General features: G+C 46.8%; 1 protein-coding gene across 5 annotated transcripts in view; it reads right to left on the bottom strand.

Annotated features, from left to right (window-relative positions):
* RAB30 (RAB30, member RAS oncogene family) overlaps nt 1-16,917 on the bottom strand; it is a 57,850-nt gene that overhangs the window by 11,688 nt on the left and 29,245 nt on the right. For 4 of the 5 annotated variants that reach the window (XM_065034237.1, XM_065034082.1, XM_065034149.1 and 1 more), the window contains 3 exons: nt 8,648-8,748; nt 7,038-7,121; nt 2,375-2,558 (listed from right to left, as the gene is read on the bottom strand). In XM_065034237.1, the coding sequence (XP_064890309.1) occupies nt 2,375-2,558; nt 7,038-7,121; nt 8,648-8,740 (361 nt within the window). In that variant the 5' untranslated portion in view covers nt 8,741-8,748. Of the gene's footprint in view, nt 1-2,374; nt 2,559-7,037; nt 7,122-8,647; nt 8,749-12,066; nt 12,239-16,917 lie in introns of all 5 variants that reach the window. The other variant, XM_021298796.2, reaches the window with a different exon arrangement.

The following is a 16,917-nucleotide window of genomic DNA, read 5'->3' as shown; positions in this document are numbered from 1 at the left end:
CATTTAATGGAACATGCCCTGTGAACATCCAAGTCAGCTTCAATTTAGCACCAGTGCATCTGTTTGCTGCCATCAACCAACATTAAAGGATTTCCATTTTTAATATCTACTGAAAATTCTCCTGTTCTTGCTCTGAGGAGCACTTAAAATGTCAATTACAGCATGTGAGACACTAAATGTGATATTTCTCATGTCATTACAAGCTTCAAAAGAAGCCTGGCATGGAAGGCTGTTTTCCTATTTAAGTATTCCGGTGAAGGATTTGGCTGTTGAGGCTGAAGATGGATGGGCTTGGGGGGCACCTGCAGAGCAAAGTGGGGTGCGAAACCAGCCTCTGCCTTCAGAGAGCTCAGCTTGGCAAAGGGTTGATTAAAGCCTCAAGCAAGTGTCTGATATGATTATACCTTATTACTGGCCACTTCACTTCAAACATTATGCTTTTGCCATAGTTTAATCTTATAACAAAGATAATGGAGCAGGACCTCGGATAACAAGGGCCTGTGTTCATGGACTCAGCAGGATCAGGAGGGAACATCTCCTGGGCTCATTTCCACCAGCAATTTTGTGAGAATTAGTGGGAGGAGAAGACTGTGCTTCCACTGGCAAGCCATGTCTCATCGCCCTTCTCTCACGAGAGATCTCCTTTCTTTCCTGACAAAACAGTTTCTTGGACCTGCTGCATACACTGAAGTTGACTTTCTAACCAGATTGTCACTCGGCACAAGCGGTTTATGGGTGTCACCATCTTCAAAGCGTGTGTTATGACTGTTACTTATATTTTGTGCTGTAGATGCTGATAATTCATCTAAAATTCACATGCCATACTCCTTATACTCCATGAGCAGGGTTTCTTGAATGGAATCTCTGTAAATCCCACAGCTCACTTGCAATACCACTGGGGCATGTAAAACTCAAAAGATTTCTTTTAAAGACACCTTAACCACATTTTACAATCATCTAGACATTTTTCTTTTAAACAGCAAACTATTAAAGATGATGTCAACGCTGCAGCATTGGGGCTTTCCCCAAATTATTTTTCCATTGTTCTTTATATGTTCTCAGGCCTTTAAAAGCCAAGTCCTGAGTATCAGATGCTGGAAGCAGAGCATGGAAAAGCACAGACAGGCAAAATACCCTTCTCCTTGCTTGTAGCAGACAGAAGGCCTGAAGTCTGCTTCAGCTTGAGTTGAAGCTCTGCAGATTAACATAACATTCAGTTGTTTATTTTTGGTATCCCTAAAATCCATGCAAAAGTATCCAGTTTTCCAGGTCTGCACCACCTACAAACACTACCATCCACACAGTCATCATGTCCTGACCTGCTTCCCAGATCCTGACCCACTTGAGACAAGATTGTGGTTGTGCCACGGCTATGGGGTACAGAATCATAGAATCACAGGATGATTGGGGTTGGAAGGGACCTCTGGAGATCATCCAGTCCAACCCACCTGCTAAAGCAGGTTCACCAGAGCAGATCACACAGGAATGTGTCCAGGTGGGTTTGAATGTCTCCAGAGAAGGAGACTCCACAGCCTCTCTGGGCAGCCTGTTCCAGGGCTCTGGCACCTCAAAGTAAAGTTTCCCCTCATATTCAGCTGAAACCTCTTGTGCTTCAGTCTGTGCCCATTTCCCCTCATCCTGTCATTGGGCACCACTGAAAGGAGCCTGGTCCATCCTCTTAACACCCACCCTTGAGATATTTATAAACATTGATGAGATCCCCCTCTCAGTTTCTCTTCTCCAGGCTGAACAGACCCTGCTCTATCAGTCTCTCCTCATAAGAAAGATGCTCCAGACTGCCCAAATCAGCAATCTGCAGGCATCACCAGCTTCAGCAGATCCTCGTATACAGGGTGTTTCAAAAATCTGGACCCAATTTGAAATCAAGCTGCTTTGAAATTGGGTCCATCCTTTTGAAACACTCTGTATTTGTAGAGATCCAGGTTGGGAGTCACGAGGGACACTGCTCTCTTTTTAGCTCAGTTGGTAGCTGCACCATCAACGCTTTAGTCCCACATGGGACCAGCTGGTGGAAAGATCCACCTCCTCATTCAGTAACCTTAGACCCAAGACAGGACCACGTTTCAAGATGCAGCTGTGATGTCCTGAACATCAGCATCATGGGGATACTTGCAGAAGGAATGGTCTGAGCGCTGGGTGTAAGTCACCAGCTGTATCCTGTGCCCACTCACAGTTAAAACTGATTGCGAACAAGATCTCCCACACCAGTTTGAGCATCCTGCCCCACCAGTTCACAGAGACGCCACGTTGTCCCCCTGATGACACCTCCATCTGCCACCAACCCTCGACATGCAGAGCTCACCCCCTCGTCACGCCACCCCACCCCACCCCACCCGGGACCACTGTCACTTACCCACTAGCACAGTAATGACTTTATTGCTGGCATACTGCTCGATTTCCCGCAGCCACTCGGGGAGACACCGGAAGGATTCTTCACAGGTGATGTCGTACGTCAAGATTAACGCGTTAGCGCTGCGATAATAACTCTGCGTGATGGACCGGAATCGCTCTTGTCCTGCCGTGTCCCAAATCTGCAGCTTTTGGTGTAACAACGAAGGGTGGTAAAAGAAAAAAAAAAAAAAAACAAAACTTTTTTTCCTACCAGCACACTGAAAAAAACCCCTTCAGGGTAAAACCAATGCTAGGAAAGCAAATAGCTTTTGTCCCCTTTGGCTTCCCCTCTCCCAGCCTTTTTTGTTTCCATTCCTGCACTTGTGGATTGAAATGCAAGGCACAAAGTCAGCTGGCGCGGCAGCCCATGGCCCCTGGAAGCTGCACGTCTATGGGTTTTCATGTGGCTTCTACCATCTCCCTCTGATGTGGACAGAGCTGCTGGCCTGGAGTTACAATGCAAGAGCTGGAGGGAGAAAGTCACTTTTCCTGCCCCTGAAGTCCAACCAACAGCATCATCCATCCCAAGAAGCAATGAGAAAGCCTCTCCTCTTGCTTCCAAAGCTATAGTTATCCTGAGATGACGCACTGGTGGGTGGAAACCACGGGACTGAGCAAGGAGCTCAGCTGAAGGCTGACCCAAGGGCTCCAACATGTTTTTCTCTACAACTTCATCCATCTTGCCCAGTTGCTCACTGCCTGCCATCCCGACACGTCAAACTGGTTGACGTGTCCTTAGCTGTACCAAAGAGGCCAGGGGTGTTTGCCAGCCCTTCGGGTCCAGGCAGACAACACACTTCTCCCAATAAATACAAAACTTACACTGTTTTTACGATTTGAGCATCTGATAGTTTTTGGTGGGTCATCAAAATCTCAGTTCTTCAAAAAGGCAAAGAAACAAACATCCAAAGTTAAACCATTTCAGCATAAAAGATTACTTCTCTGCTTCAACCTTTATTTTTTTAAAGCACCCCTCCCTGGAACTAAATATGTGAAAGGTTGATTTCCAGACAGAATCCTGTGTACTTTGGAAAGAAAAAGGTAAAGTATTTGAGATTTTTTCCATACATTCAGCATCCTGTAACAGAGAAAATCTTATTCTTGCCCAGTTCCAAAGTCAAACTATGCCAGCTACTCATAATAAATGTGTTAGTTTGAAATGAGAGGTCCCAGTAGCAGCTTTCAGATGTGGGTTATGATTTTGAAAAAGTACATTTTTGCAGAGAAAGTACTTCGTGGCTGGCTCACAGCTCTTGGGCACCTTTGTGCTTAATCTCTTGGCACAGTTGCATTTAAATGAGTGAAGCTGGCACCTGCAGTTAACTGACATAGAAAACCAGCAGTGAAATCACTTACATGTGAAATTCAGATAACAAATGGGTCCCCATTAAAACAAACCAGCCTCCAAACTCCGGCAGATGGAAAAACACAGATAATTTTGTTGTTGCTCAGTTGTTTTCTAACCGGCTTCAGCCATGAGTCCACCTGTGAGCTGGGAAGGCAGGGAAGAGCCCCTGGCCTCACCACCACAGATAAACTGTCTGCACACAAAATGCACATCTCATGCTTCAGCCCACTGATTACCTCTGCCCAATAAAATATTTTACAGCAACCATTTTACTGGTATCACTTTTTTTTTTCAGAGGAACCAAGGCACAGTGCCTGACTCAGCCAACAGAAAACCTAGATGTTTATTTTCCTGGTGCCAGCTGATGCTTCCCGCTCTCCCAACATTTGCACATACATTTAGCTTTATGCATATGAACATTCCCACCAAGTGCAATAGGATCACAGGTCCATATAGCACAGCCCTCTGTTTGCAGCACTGAGGATGTTTAGCTCTGATTTGCCTGAAAATCGATGTCTACTTGGCTTGAATTTGTGTAGCCTCTTAGCACATGCGTTGTACATATTTTTGGTTTTACTAGGAAAGGCCAGGCAGACCAAAAGACCCCTCAACTGCACAGCGCTGTCTCAGCTCATCTCTCAGTGAGCTTTAATTGCTGCCCATATCCGATACGGCTCACACACAGCTTTTTCATGCTAGCAAGTCCCTTCTCCACTGACTTCCAAATGCAATTCTGAAAGCTGGAAAGTATTTTTCCCCAGATTTCTTTTCAAATCTGCAACCTTTTCAGTAAGCAGCTCTGCTCTCTCCTCCTGGATCCCAGCAGATGGGCAGGAGATGCTGCCCGGCACAGGAGCCGAGTCAGGGCTTGGGCACCGTGAAATGAGCCTGCAGTCAGAGAACAGCCTCGTTCGACTGAGATGTCATTTTTATTGCTCTGTGCTCTGAGTCATTCCTGCTTTTCTCACTCATTAAATGTTTATTCTCACTAGCACTGCTTACTCAGAAAGTTTCAGCTGCAAGATCACTCCCTGAAAGAAATCTGTTTGCCTTTCAGACTCCAGAAGGCTCATTCAAGTACCCAAATATATCATGCTAAGCTTCCTCCCAAGCTTGGTCATTGTGGCTGAGCTCTGGCAACTCCAATTTACTCCCCTGGTGGGGTCAGGAGAGGGACTTTGATTTAACAGCTCATTATTTGCTATGTGAAATATGGCTGGTGTACCACCTACCACTTGCTAAGGCTCTGTGAAACACAAGCCAGCCCCAAGGTGATTAAGAAAGAATGTTGCTTTGGTGGACACTTATTCATTTATCAGATGTTTGCAGGGGTTTACCACACTGTGACAAGTTTGAATTTAGCTTGTAGAGCTTCTCTGAACCATCCTTGCCCCTGAGACAGCCCATGTTGGCACAACTGCTCCCAACTTTCTCCTAAGGAGTTTGCATCCTCAGTCCAGGCTAGTCTTAAAACAGGATTATGTCATGGGAGCAACAAGTCAAGCACAGAGAAATCCTTAGGGTGAGTTCACCTGTCCAAGAAACAGACATCAGATATAAGCGATGTTCTTAAGGCTCCATCTGTACTTGACAGGGAACCAGATGCTTGGAAAGGAATGGTGTCTGAATTGGATGGGATTGATCTTCCTTGAGATTGCTTTTCTCTCTCCATTGACCAGGACAATCTCAAGACAGCTGGTTAAAGCCAGGTACATAAGGAAAAAAAAATTAACAAATACTGCACTGAGGGTGGAATTCAGGCCATCTACCGGCTTAGATCCTCTGAGCTGCTCCACTGGTGCTGGTTTTGGCAGAAAGCTGCACCTCTGCTGTCTGAGGAGCCTGGACAAGCAGCATCCGTGTCCCAGCAAACCCCGATACACCAGATGCCTGCTGATGAGCATCACAACCACTGACCGAGCCCTGGCACCGCTGGGGCCACACGTGATCCTCACTGCACTGTCCCCACTGCTCTGTCGCACTTGCACAGCGGTGTGCTGAACATTAACTCGTTCTTTATCACAGGAAGATATTTACACTTCTTCACCTCCCCTGCTTAAGCTGGAAGGTCTTCTGGTCAAGGACCATCACCTGCCATAGGTTTGTACAGCTCCCCACACAGCAAGGAGGCTTTTAAAGTCTGTCCTAAACTGAGGAACACACTGTCTGATTTTATTATAAAAAAACCCTGCAATCAACTATATGTAAAAAACAAACAAACAAAACAACAAACAAACAAAAACCAACAACAACAAAAACAGAGAAAACAGGGTTGAAAATCTGCACAAGTCTACATCCCCGCTCAAGCTTAGAAATGGGTCTCAATGTCACATCCAGCTGCTGCCACTCTCCCATTTGCTCACCAGTAGGTTTGATGAAGGCAGCAAGGGGAAACAACCCCAGTTTTAACCTTGATGCACATGAATTTAATGTAGGCAGTGCAATTCCAAGAGCAGCACAGGGACCCGAGACACTTTGACATTAGAGGTTCAGATAACCATACTCTTCTCTCACCCCTTGAGCACCACAGTAGCTCTAGCAAAATCTCTACTAATGAAAAAAGCAATGGCATCCAATGTTTCCAGGCACTGGAACCCAATCATGGATCCCATCAAAGCACGAGAATGGTTCCTGGTGCATTTTGAGACCCAGGCAAAGTAGCTCTGCCAAGTGACATTCAGGCTCAGTGTGGGAGTTAGAACACGACATGGACAGTTTCCCAGCAGTAGTTTGGTTGCAACCACCCTGTTTCGGAGAGTGAAAGAGTGGATATTGCCCTTCTCACTTGATCAAAGCATCGGTATTGTCATCATCTCAACTTCTCGCAAATCCTCAACTTGGCAGAAGTGGAAGGTAAGCCTCTGTTGTGCAGAACCGCACAAGTCCAGAAGCCTGTTCTCCTCCACTGGCCATCTCAGGAGCTGACAGGAGAAGACCTTCACTAAGCATGTCCCAGTGGGAACACGACAGATTTCAGTTTATCAGAAACACTGTAAGTGGAGGTTGCACTGAAGCATCTCTTTGTACCTCCTCAACCACAGGGAGGCATAATCTCAGCATCTCCTAGGCAAGGATAGTTTTTGCAAGTTCTCCCCTTTCCATTTTCTCCCTTAGAGTAGGTTCACTGTTATGATCGTGCTGGTAATCGTGAAGAGGGGTGCAAAGATCATTAGCCCCAGCATTGCCATATAGCCCTGTCCTTCCCCACGTGCCTTCCAGCAAGAAACAGCTACAGTACTGTCCCACAAGTTTATATTGAAAACCATCAGGCTCCTACCTTTACTTTTTCACCATTGATCTCCACAGTTTTAATCATGAAGTCAACCCCAATTGTGGCTCCTTGACCTGGTGGGAAAAGCCCCTGAAAGAAAACAGAGTTTTGTTAAGTAAATTGCTGTGGCTGGCTGAGTGCCCACCCTCACCCTTTTCCATCCCCAAAACTTTTTCTGCCTTGTCTCCTTCCCCAGACACATTTCCATCATATTTAGAGAGGAAAATGTTACATTTCCCCAGCATAAAGGTTACCATAATTCAACACCACGGTGCTTTCGTGCCTACACATCCCTAGTCATATAGCATGTCATTGACTTAAGAGGTGGGAAAACTGGAGAAAAGGAGGATGCATACAGGGAAAAATAGAGGAGGAAAAGCCATTCTGCTTCTGTGCAGCTGGAAGAGGCAGGGGAAGGGCAAATGGGGACCCTCCCATCCCACTTCCCAACCCCTTGGAAGAGGTGGGAGCACCCATGTGGCATGAGATGCCTTTGCTCCTGCAACCTCAAACCTTCCCTCTCCCTTCCACCACACACCATGGCACGGAAAGGCATTTCTGGCAGCTCCCAGCACCAGGGGCAGACCCCTGCACAGCACTTTGGGAGCAAAGCACCGAGCCAGCCACTACTGGTGCCACAGCAATGGCAAGGGCTGACATGACGGTTCTTAGGGACATGGTTTAGTGCTAGAGTTAGGTTATGGTTGGACTTGATGATCCTGAGGGTCTCTTCCAACTGAAAAGATTCAGTGATTCTGGTGATATTTGATTGCAGAACCATTGGAAAGGAGCAACAGCAAACAAACAAACAAAAAATAAAAGCGCTTTTTGATTTCTGGTGTTTAGGTCTACAAAGTCATGCTGATTTGGGGGTACATCCATTCCCTACTGCAGCTGCACTGTCAAAGCACAAGGAGCAGAAGTGGCCAGACATTTCTGCAGTTAACCCTTTGGAGTTGATTTTGGGGTTGGCATGCACTTGGAGAGTGTTTAACATCACCACAACTTTAAAGCTAATATTAATGCTAAGAGGAAAATTACTGACAACTCCTAGTGGAGAGTGCAACAAAAAAACCTATAACTTGTGTTTTAAGGTGTATCATGCAAAGCCTTCTCTTGCCCCAGATCACTGAAGCCTGGTCCTATCCCTGTTACTCTGCCATAAAAAAGGTCTAGTGTTTAAGTGGACTGACAGACCAGGACCCTGATTATTTAATTAGTGGCAAATAAAGCTTTGTGCAGCAAGGGATGGGGAGAAAGTAGAGAAAGTGGCACATGGGAGCACACCAGAAGATGTGCTGGTCCTTATAACTGGTCCAGAGCACCTCCAAATTAGGAGGAGTTGTGCCAGCAACTTTCAGAGGGGACTTTCTGTCTTCAGAGAGGGATGAGCCTTCTCCAACACAAGATTCCCCAACAGGGCTCAGTACAGCGCTAGACACAGAGATGCTGCTTGTGCTGGTGTGTTACTATAGGTGATGCATACACCAAGAATGTGGACAACAAATTGTTTTAGAGCTGCAATGCCAACGGAGCCCTTGGTGCACAGCTCCACGCTCCTGTCCCAGTGTTGTCCCCACCCCGACATCCCATGTCCCGGAGGTGGCCAACCTTACCTGAGTGAAGCGACGGACTAAGCAGGTCTTCCCCACACCAGCGTTGCCAATTAAAACAATTTTGAAGAGAAAATCATAATCTTCCATACTCATTTACGCAGCTGCAAGAGAGACAGAGAGCACAACGCAATGTGAACCGAAGTGGTGGGGAAATGCCTTCTTATTCCTGCTGAACTTTATTCCTCCAAATATTCAGAACAAAGGTCTCCTGGCACACACGTGGCTCCTCAGATAAGGGAGAAGAGCCCTTCCTGCTCCAAGCTGGAGCATCCACGTAGTTCAGCATCAGCTGCTGCGAAACCTCAGGCACGTTTCAGCTTTCATGCTGCCTCACCTGGCTGCCTGCGAATCAGAGATGCTGGTTCTCAGGGTTCCAAGCAACACTCTGCAAGCCTAAGCCACCATTTTCTAAATTTCCTCAAATGTCAGTTTACCTTCTAAGTGTGTCAGCTCCAAACAACAAGGTAGACTCTGCCACATTGTCTGAGGGCATCACATAATTTATTGCTGTTGGGGCGATACCCAGAAACCCCCCATGAGCTCCTCCAGGTGGGTGCTGGGTACCCACAGAGCACAGCTGGGCCACACATGAGGGCCAAACAGACAGGGAAATAAAAATAATTTTAAAATAAAAGCAGCGGCATTTGCTTTAAAGACGGAATAAGCTCATTTGCTAAAATCTTAGTGCGGAGAGGAGCAACAGTTGGAGTGAAATACGTTAAAAAAGAATTCTTAAAAATATATTAAAAAATAATAGATACTATTAGGAGTATTACTACTACGATAATTTTCTTTCGTTTTGTGAGGATAGCTTGCTTGAAGTAAAGCTCAAATGGGAAGTGTAAACAGACAAGCCTGGGAGGGAACCCAGCACACATCCCCCCCACCATATCCAACCTCCTTGGCAGGATGCAGGCACTGATGTCTCAACAATGTCACAGGAGGTGTGCAGGGTTGCCTACAGGGATGATGGCTTCCTTATGCCACTTGAAGTAGGGGGAGGACAGAACAGATAAATATAGAGTTTGCTGTGGCTGAGCAAGGCATGAGGGACAAGTACCCACACCTGCATCTCCAGTGCACCCAAGGGTGCCACCAACACCACGACCAGAGAAGGGGTCTGCAATCTTCGAGAAAAGCAACAACAGGAAGAAGAGACTTGGAGATTTTAGGCAGACAGAAAAACCCATAGACAAGGGAGCAGAAGGGCAGTGTCCAAACTCAGCTGTGTCCAGGAGGATCCAGGTATTATACATACCACCAAAGACCTGTCCTCAAGACTTGTAATGGCACAAGAGGTAAGGAGACAGACTGACAAGCCATGAGTTGAGAAACCAGGCAAGGTGATACCTGAGTGTTGGTACCTAACCCACCAGCACCTAGAGATAAGGCACTGGCGGACAAGACAGAGCCAAACATGGGAAGTGTAGGAGATGGGGGGGTGGGGAAGGGAATATTATGAAATTGCTATCTTCAGTAAACCCCCCAGGTTGCTTAGAGGGCTCTTAGAGAGCCAATGAAGGAATTAAATGCAGCACGTGGGAAACAAGCTTCTCACACTCAGCCCAAAGGCAGTGTCCTCTCTCACTGCCTCCAAAGGTCCTTCCTCAGGAAGGTTCGTTGCCACCCCCCTGTGGCTGCACACCAGGGGTCCCACCATACAGCTGTGATGGATGGGCTTATAGTCAGCCTGAGAGTAAAGATTAGACTGCAATAATTAAACAGTTAAAACAATTAAATTAAACAGTATTCCCTGAAAATAAAACAGTTTCAGAACAAATATGAGGTCTTGGTACTTATTTTTAAAATGTTCTTTAAGCTCCAATGATTGTTTGCTGCTACCCTTATCTACAGTCATGCTGAATAAAGCTATAGCTAAATGGAAAGTTAAATGTATTCACGAAGTATTAATGTCTACATCTTACTATTCGCAGCCTCTCAGAGAAAGCAGAAGTAACTACAAATAGCGCTACGCCAGAAACTGGTTTCTTGACCAACAGTGTTGCTTCAGCATGCAATGACCTGGTTCATTCTAAAGTGGTCACAGTTGTTGATGACAAGAGGCTTTGTATTTGAATATGGCACGTCTTTTGGTCCTTGTGAAAACAAGTTGGAATGTTAAATATTTTCTGACACTTTGGAGTTACTGTTGCTCTTGCACTTCCTTCAGGTCAACATATGGTTCATGGCAATACTGTACAGGTCTAAAAATCTCTTTTCAGGAAGTAGTCTGGGGTGCGAGACAGGTCCCACCAAAATGGCTCTCCAAGTACCACAGAGATCCTGGTAGACCTGAAGGCAAAAGAGGTGAAAGACTGATTCAGCTCCATATGATCCTTGGCCTTTCCAAGCAGCCTAAAAAAAGGGTAACCACACCAATTAGTGACTAATGATCTGCATTACGTCAGCAGATGGTTAGCAGGGACACAGCTGAGTCACTACACAGACGTGTCACTTCACCTGGGCCAGTGACACAGCATGGCACCCGTGCTGCTGCTGCTTTGCTGAGCTGCAGCTACAGTCCCCTGCAAAGCGCCACCAAACTGCAGCAGCTGCAGCCCTCATCACCAGACCTCACAGCTCCCTCCTCTCTCTTATCACATGAAAGAACGGGACCTTAAAAAGCAGCCTCTAAAAATGCCCTTCTCTATTTCCTGGTGTTGTTATTTTGTGCAATTGTTTCATATTTCCATGCCTAGCTTTCCTAGAGTGGACTGGATAACAACAAGGGTATTACAAATATGTTGACAGAGCTCTTACAAACAAGGCTAAATGCTAATACATGGTTTCAAGCTTTCACACCAGCCAGTGTGAAAGAAAACACGATCGTCTACTAAAAGCTATTTTAAGACTAAGAAGACTTACTCAGCAGTGGATAATTATCCCTGGGATGCTTCAAATCCCAGAGGACGTTGCTCCCCCCAGAGGGATTTCAGTTCTATTACTTGTACCCTACACAATCCAATGTTCCAATTTATCTTCTCAGGAAGCTTAAAAATAAACTTCCTCTGCAGATCTTTGAGCTCAGAAACACTAAGTGGCTCAGACATACCCTGGAGTTATGTCTGATCCCCTTCATTAGGCTACAATACTAATCATATGTGATAATGACCCCAAATGGGAACTGGAAGAGCCAAGGCCATAAACAAAAGACCAAAAACAAACAATGCAAGAACGAGACTAAATGCCAGAACTGAAAAGACACAAGAAGAGTGGCTAGAGGAGGGAAGAAAGCAACAGGCAGAGCAGCAAGGAAGAAAGAAGTAACTTGGGAGGTAGTGTGGGCAGGTGAGCTTGACCATCACTGCCCTGTCATTCAAATGTTCACCAAAAACATCGGTGTTTCTCCCTCCAAAGTGCACACACACACTAACCTACCGCACCGTCAGCGCTGAACACAGAAACATTGCATCATTTACCATTACGAAATCTCCTCCTGCAAGCCGAACCTTTTGGCCAAGTGACCTTTGCTGCTGACTCAGGCTCACGCAACCCTCCCTCTCCCCAGGAAGACGTGTCTCAATCTCTGCCCCGCTGGCCACCGTCAGGGAATGTGCATCTCAGCAATACATCACACTTTGAATTACATGCCTTCGAAAAAACAAAAAAAAAAAAAAAAATCAGAGTGCAACATTGTTGGTTTTGAGGTTTGGTGGTTTTTTGTTTGGTTGTTTTTTCTTTTTTCCCCTGATTTCTTGTGTTTGCAGGCCAGGGCTCTGCCTTGCATCCTCCTGCAGTGGTTGAAGGCACCAGGGCTGCAGCTGTCTGTCCCACCCTTTGGCAGAGACCAGACCCTGCAGCAAGGGCAGGGGACGGGATGCTTGTCCACGCCTCAGCTACACCTCGCCACGTTTGTTTAAATCACGAACAGGGCTGGCTACAGCACAGAGACATGCCCTGTCATGAGATCAAACAGGAGCAGAGCCCGAGGGTGGCAGCAGGGCAGAAAATTGGGTTTCACAGCTGTTTTTGCAAGAGGCAGTTTATACAGCTCCCACCCCATCCAGCCCTGGCAGCTAATGACTCCTCTGGGCTGTTCCCACCAGCCTCGCAGATGATCAGTTTTCATAGAATCATAGAGTAGTTTGGGTTGGAAGGGCCCTTCAAAGCTCATCCAGTGCCACCCCTGCCATGAGCAGGGACATCTTCACCAGATCAGGTTGCTCAGAGCCCCGTCCAGCCTGGCCTGGGATGTCTCCAGGGATAGGGCATCCACCACCTCTCTGGGCAACCTGGGACAGGGTTTCACCACCCTCAGTGTAAAATGTAAAATTTTGCAGGGTTTTATTTTGTTTGGGTCGCTACTCAGCTCTGCTCCATCACACAGCCCCACGCATGGTAACCTCAGGTAGGAACAAGAAGCCAAGAGGGGTGAATTGAATGCAGCAACCAGAGAGGCAGTCCCTCAGCAGAAATGTACCTGAAGGACAGCAGGAGGCATTTCAGGCTTAGGAGGTTTTCTTCGCTTGGGCAAGACAATGCTTTTGGTATTTTTCAATGATTAAATCCAATTCAACCAAAAGTTTGGTGAAGTCCACCCAACACAAAAACAGAAGGGCCAGTGGCTTTCACCCTTCCTTTCCCCCCTCTCAAGCTCATACAAACAAGCTGCAGCTCACATGGAGACACCTGAAAAATTAGGTATAGGAGCCATGGGCTGCCTTCCCCATACAGCAAGAACTGCAGCAAAGGCGGACACACACCAGTCTCTCCCACTTCTCCCAGTGTCTTGATTGCTAGAAATTCTCCCATAGCGTTGCCAGCAGGACTTGGTCCCCTGCTTCACCCTGCCATGGCCTCTTCGCTGCCTGTAGATGTGGGACAGCAGCACAGATGATGGAGGAGAAAGACACAATCCCACCTGCTTCCCCTGGTCACCACATGCCACAAAGCCAGGAGTTTATCCACAGTAAATACATGCTCTAGGGAATACGTTTCCCAGGTATGTTTTGGTTTGTTCCCCAAAATAATGTCCTCTCCCTGCATTTGTTCCATTCACCTTAGTTTTCCCTGATGCACCTAGGTTTATTTGACAGAATTTAACCACCATCTGAACCAATATTTTATCTTCTTTTTGCACTGTCTTTTCACCCATTGGTTTGGACAGGCACAGAGGGCTCCTCCTCATCTCTGACCTGCTCTCCCACGCCATGGTCAGCCTCTTTGAGTGCCAACTAAGCAGAAGAAATGCAATGCCAAGGTTCAAATACTAGCTGGGAGACATTAATAACTTCGGACTGATCAAGTTCTCCTTCAAATGGATGAAACCACTGTTTCAAGCCTGTCCCTCATCAGCTTTTACACCAGCACCAGTCTTTGCACAAAACGACAGGCAAACAACAGTGAGGTTTTTAGCTGACAAAGAAATCTCTGGCACTTCTCTCTCAGTTCCTTTGCTTGAAGAATGACTTTCCACCTCTACGCACAACCAGAGCAGGCTCTACAAAGATGATTTTGCCCCTATTGTTTTGGCTCATGGAGCCAAAAGGGGAGTAGGATACTTCAAAAGAGCGAGTCTTCCTCAGTCAACCACAAGGTGCGCCAACCTGTGCCCGTCTTTTATCCTCCCTGAAGATCACAAGATAACGTGTGTTCAGAAAACACAACGGACAGACTTCTTCTGAAGTCAAAAACCTTTCATGTCTAAAAGAATGTTTTGACGCCTTCATTTTAGAAGAACAAAACAGAAATAACCTGCTTTTTCTAAACCTCAGAGGTACCTCAGTCCTCTTCTGATTTAGAGGCACAGGACTCACTGAGAAGCCGCTCAAATCTCTTCAGGGGCAGGTGACAACCAGAGCAGGGAGCGCATGGCACATAGTGGCATCACTTTCTCTCCCCACCACTCTCACTCATGGCTTTTCATTTCTGGTAGCCTGAAGGATCTGAAGGCTTTGTGGGCATGTCTTGCTCATAAGCTGTGGTTAGGGGACCCCTGTCCCCAAATCAGAACAGGTCAGTCAGAGCAGACTTAGTGCAGCCAGGTGATGCAGACCCAAGCATGACTATAGAAGCATAGAATCATTCAGGTTGGAAAAGACCTTTAAGATCATCAAGTCCAAACATTAAACTAACACTGTGAAGTCTACCACTAAACCACATCTCTAAGCACTACATCTAGGTGTCATTTAAACTCCCCCAGAGACGGTGACTCCACCTGGGCAGCCTGTTCCAATGCTTTACAACTCTTTCCGTGAAGAAATTTTTCCTAACATCCAATTTAAACCTCCCCTGGTGCAACTTGAGGCCATCTCCTCATGTCCTGTCGCTTGTACTTGGGAGAAGAGACCAACACCCTCCATGCTACAACCTCCTTTCAGGCAGTTGCAGACAGTGATAAGGTCTCCCCTCAGCCTCCTTTTCTCCAGGCTGAACAGCCCCAGGTCCCTCAGCTGCTCCCATCACACTTTGCTCCAGACCCCTCACCAGCTCTGTTCCCTCCTCTGAACTTGCTCCAGCACCTCAAGGTCTTTTTTGTCACGAGGGACCCAAAACTGAACACAGGATTTGAGGTTTGTCCTCACCAGTGCCCAGTACAGGGGGACGGTCACTGCCCTGGTCCTGCTGGCCACGCTATTCCTGATACAAGCCAGGATGCTGTTGGTCTTTTCGGCCAGCTCATGTTCAGCCACTGTTGCTCAACACCCCCAGGTCCTTTTCCTCCAGGCACTTTCCAGCCGCTCTTCCCCAGCCTGTAGTGCTGCCTGGGGTTGTTGTGACCCAAGTGCAGGACCCAGCACTTGGCCTTGTTGAACCTCATACAATTGGTCTCAGCCCAATGATCCAGCCGGTCCAGATCCCTCTGTATGGCCTTCCTATCCTCCAGTACAGCAACACCCCCACCCATCTTGGTGTCATCTGCAAACTTACTAAAGGTGCACCTAATTCCCTTGTCCAGGTCATTGAGAGAGAGATTAAACAGAACTGGCCCCAATACTGAGCCCTGGGGACATCATTTGTGACTGGCCGCCAACTGGATTTAACTCCAGTCACCACAACCTTTTGGGTCCAGCCATCCTGACATTTTTTTACTTAGCAAAGAGCTGGGTAAAAGAGCTATGCACAGCTGCAAAGGCTCCTCCACTTCAGGGATAAAGACTAAAAATACATTAAGCCAGCAATGCTGATAATTTGCACCTCAGCTCTATCCCACCTCAAATCCTCACAACCAGCTGCTTCAATTAGACACAGAGAAGGATCTGCAGCCTCTTCCACCTGCTGGATCTAACCAGTAGGTCAGGGTGGGTTTTGGTGTATTTATACAATTCTTAATGAACAAGTATTTTCTGTTCATCATCATCCAACATCTATAAACAAAAACAAATTTACCCAAACATCTTAAGTTCAAACAGCAGCAGTTATGTATACAGCTATTGCACTGATTGCACATGCCATATGAGCCAGGAAATTCAAAGCTAAGGCTAATATTTCAAGCAGAAAATTATTCCTTGTGGGCCAGAAAATTGCAGGGAACTCAGGTCTGGACGTGCTGCTGCATTACGTAACTCAGGATAAAATATTTTCATTTCCAAAGCAAATGCCAACCCAAGCGGACTCCTGCACTCAGCCCAGCTCATGCCCTTCTGTGAACAAGCAGCCTGGATCTCCTTCTGCTCCCTTGCTCACTCTTCCTCACTCCTCTCACAAGGTTTAATTTCTCTTCCATTCACACTGGAAAAGAGACACTTTATCCCCTCAAAAGCCTGTATCACCCAGGCCTCTGTACTGCTGGTGTCAAAGCCACAAGCACACAGGTTCCACCCTCTCAACTTGGTGTGAAATTAAAACTCCAGGGATGTCTTTCCCAAATTCAAGGGAGAAAGATGTATTGCAGGCTCCCAGGACTGCAAAGCCCAGCATTTCCCATCTCCTCCCATCACACTTGCCATTCCAGGCGAGCAATATCCAGTTGCCTGGACACTGGCAACCTCCACGTGCCTCTTCATCCATCAGAGGATGGTCCCTTATGTGAAGGGAGAAGGTCCCGAGAGCAGAAACACCACATCTCTAGGTGTGGTTCCCCAGGCAGAAACACAGCAGCTTTTATCCCCCACACACACCTCCATGGTACATTGGGTTTTCAGTGTGTTCACAATACCACTGACAAATTCAGGCTCAGTAAGTCCACCCAACACTTTCAGCAGGCATCAAGCAACTACACACACAGTGCAGGGAGGTGTTGGGCTTCCCCATGCACAGCAGCCCCACCAGCACTGGCTGACCTGTTGCCAGTCATTCAAAAATCTAGATACATTTTTAAAAAGTATCTG

This window comes from Columba livia, chromosome 1 (genome assembly GCF_036013475.1).
Source record: "Columba livia isolate bColLiv1 breed racing homer chromosome 1, bColLiv1.pat.W.v2, whole genome shotgun sequence".
Classification (NCBI taxonomy): domain Eukaryota; kingdom Metazoa; phylum Chordata; class Aves; order Columbiformes; family Columbidae; genus Columba; species Columba livia.
The sequence above is the reverse complement of the archived record's forward strand: the minus strand, read 5'-3'. Positions and strand labels throughout refer to the sequence as shown.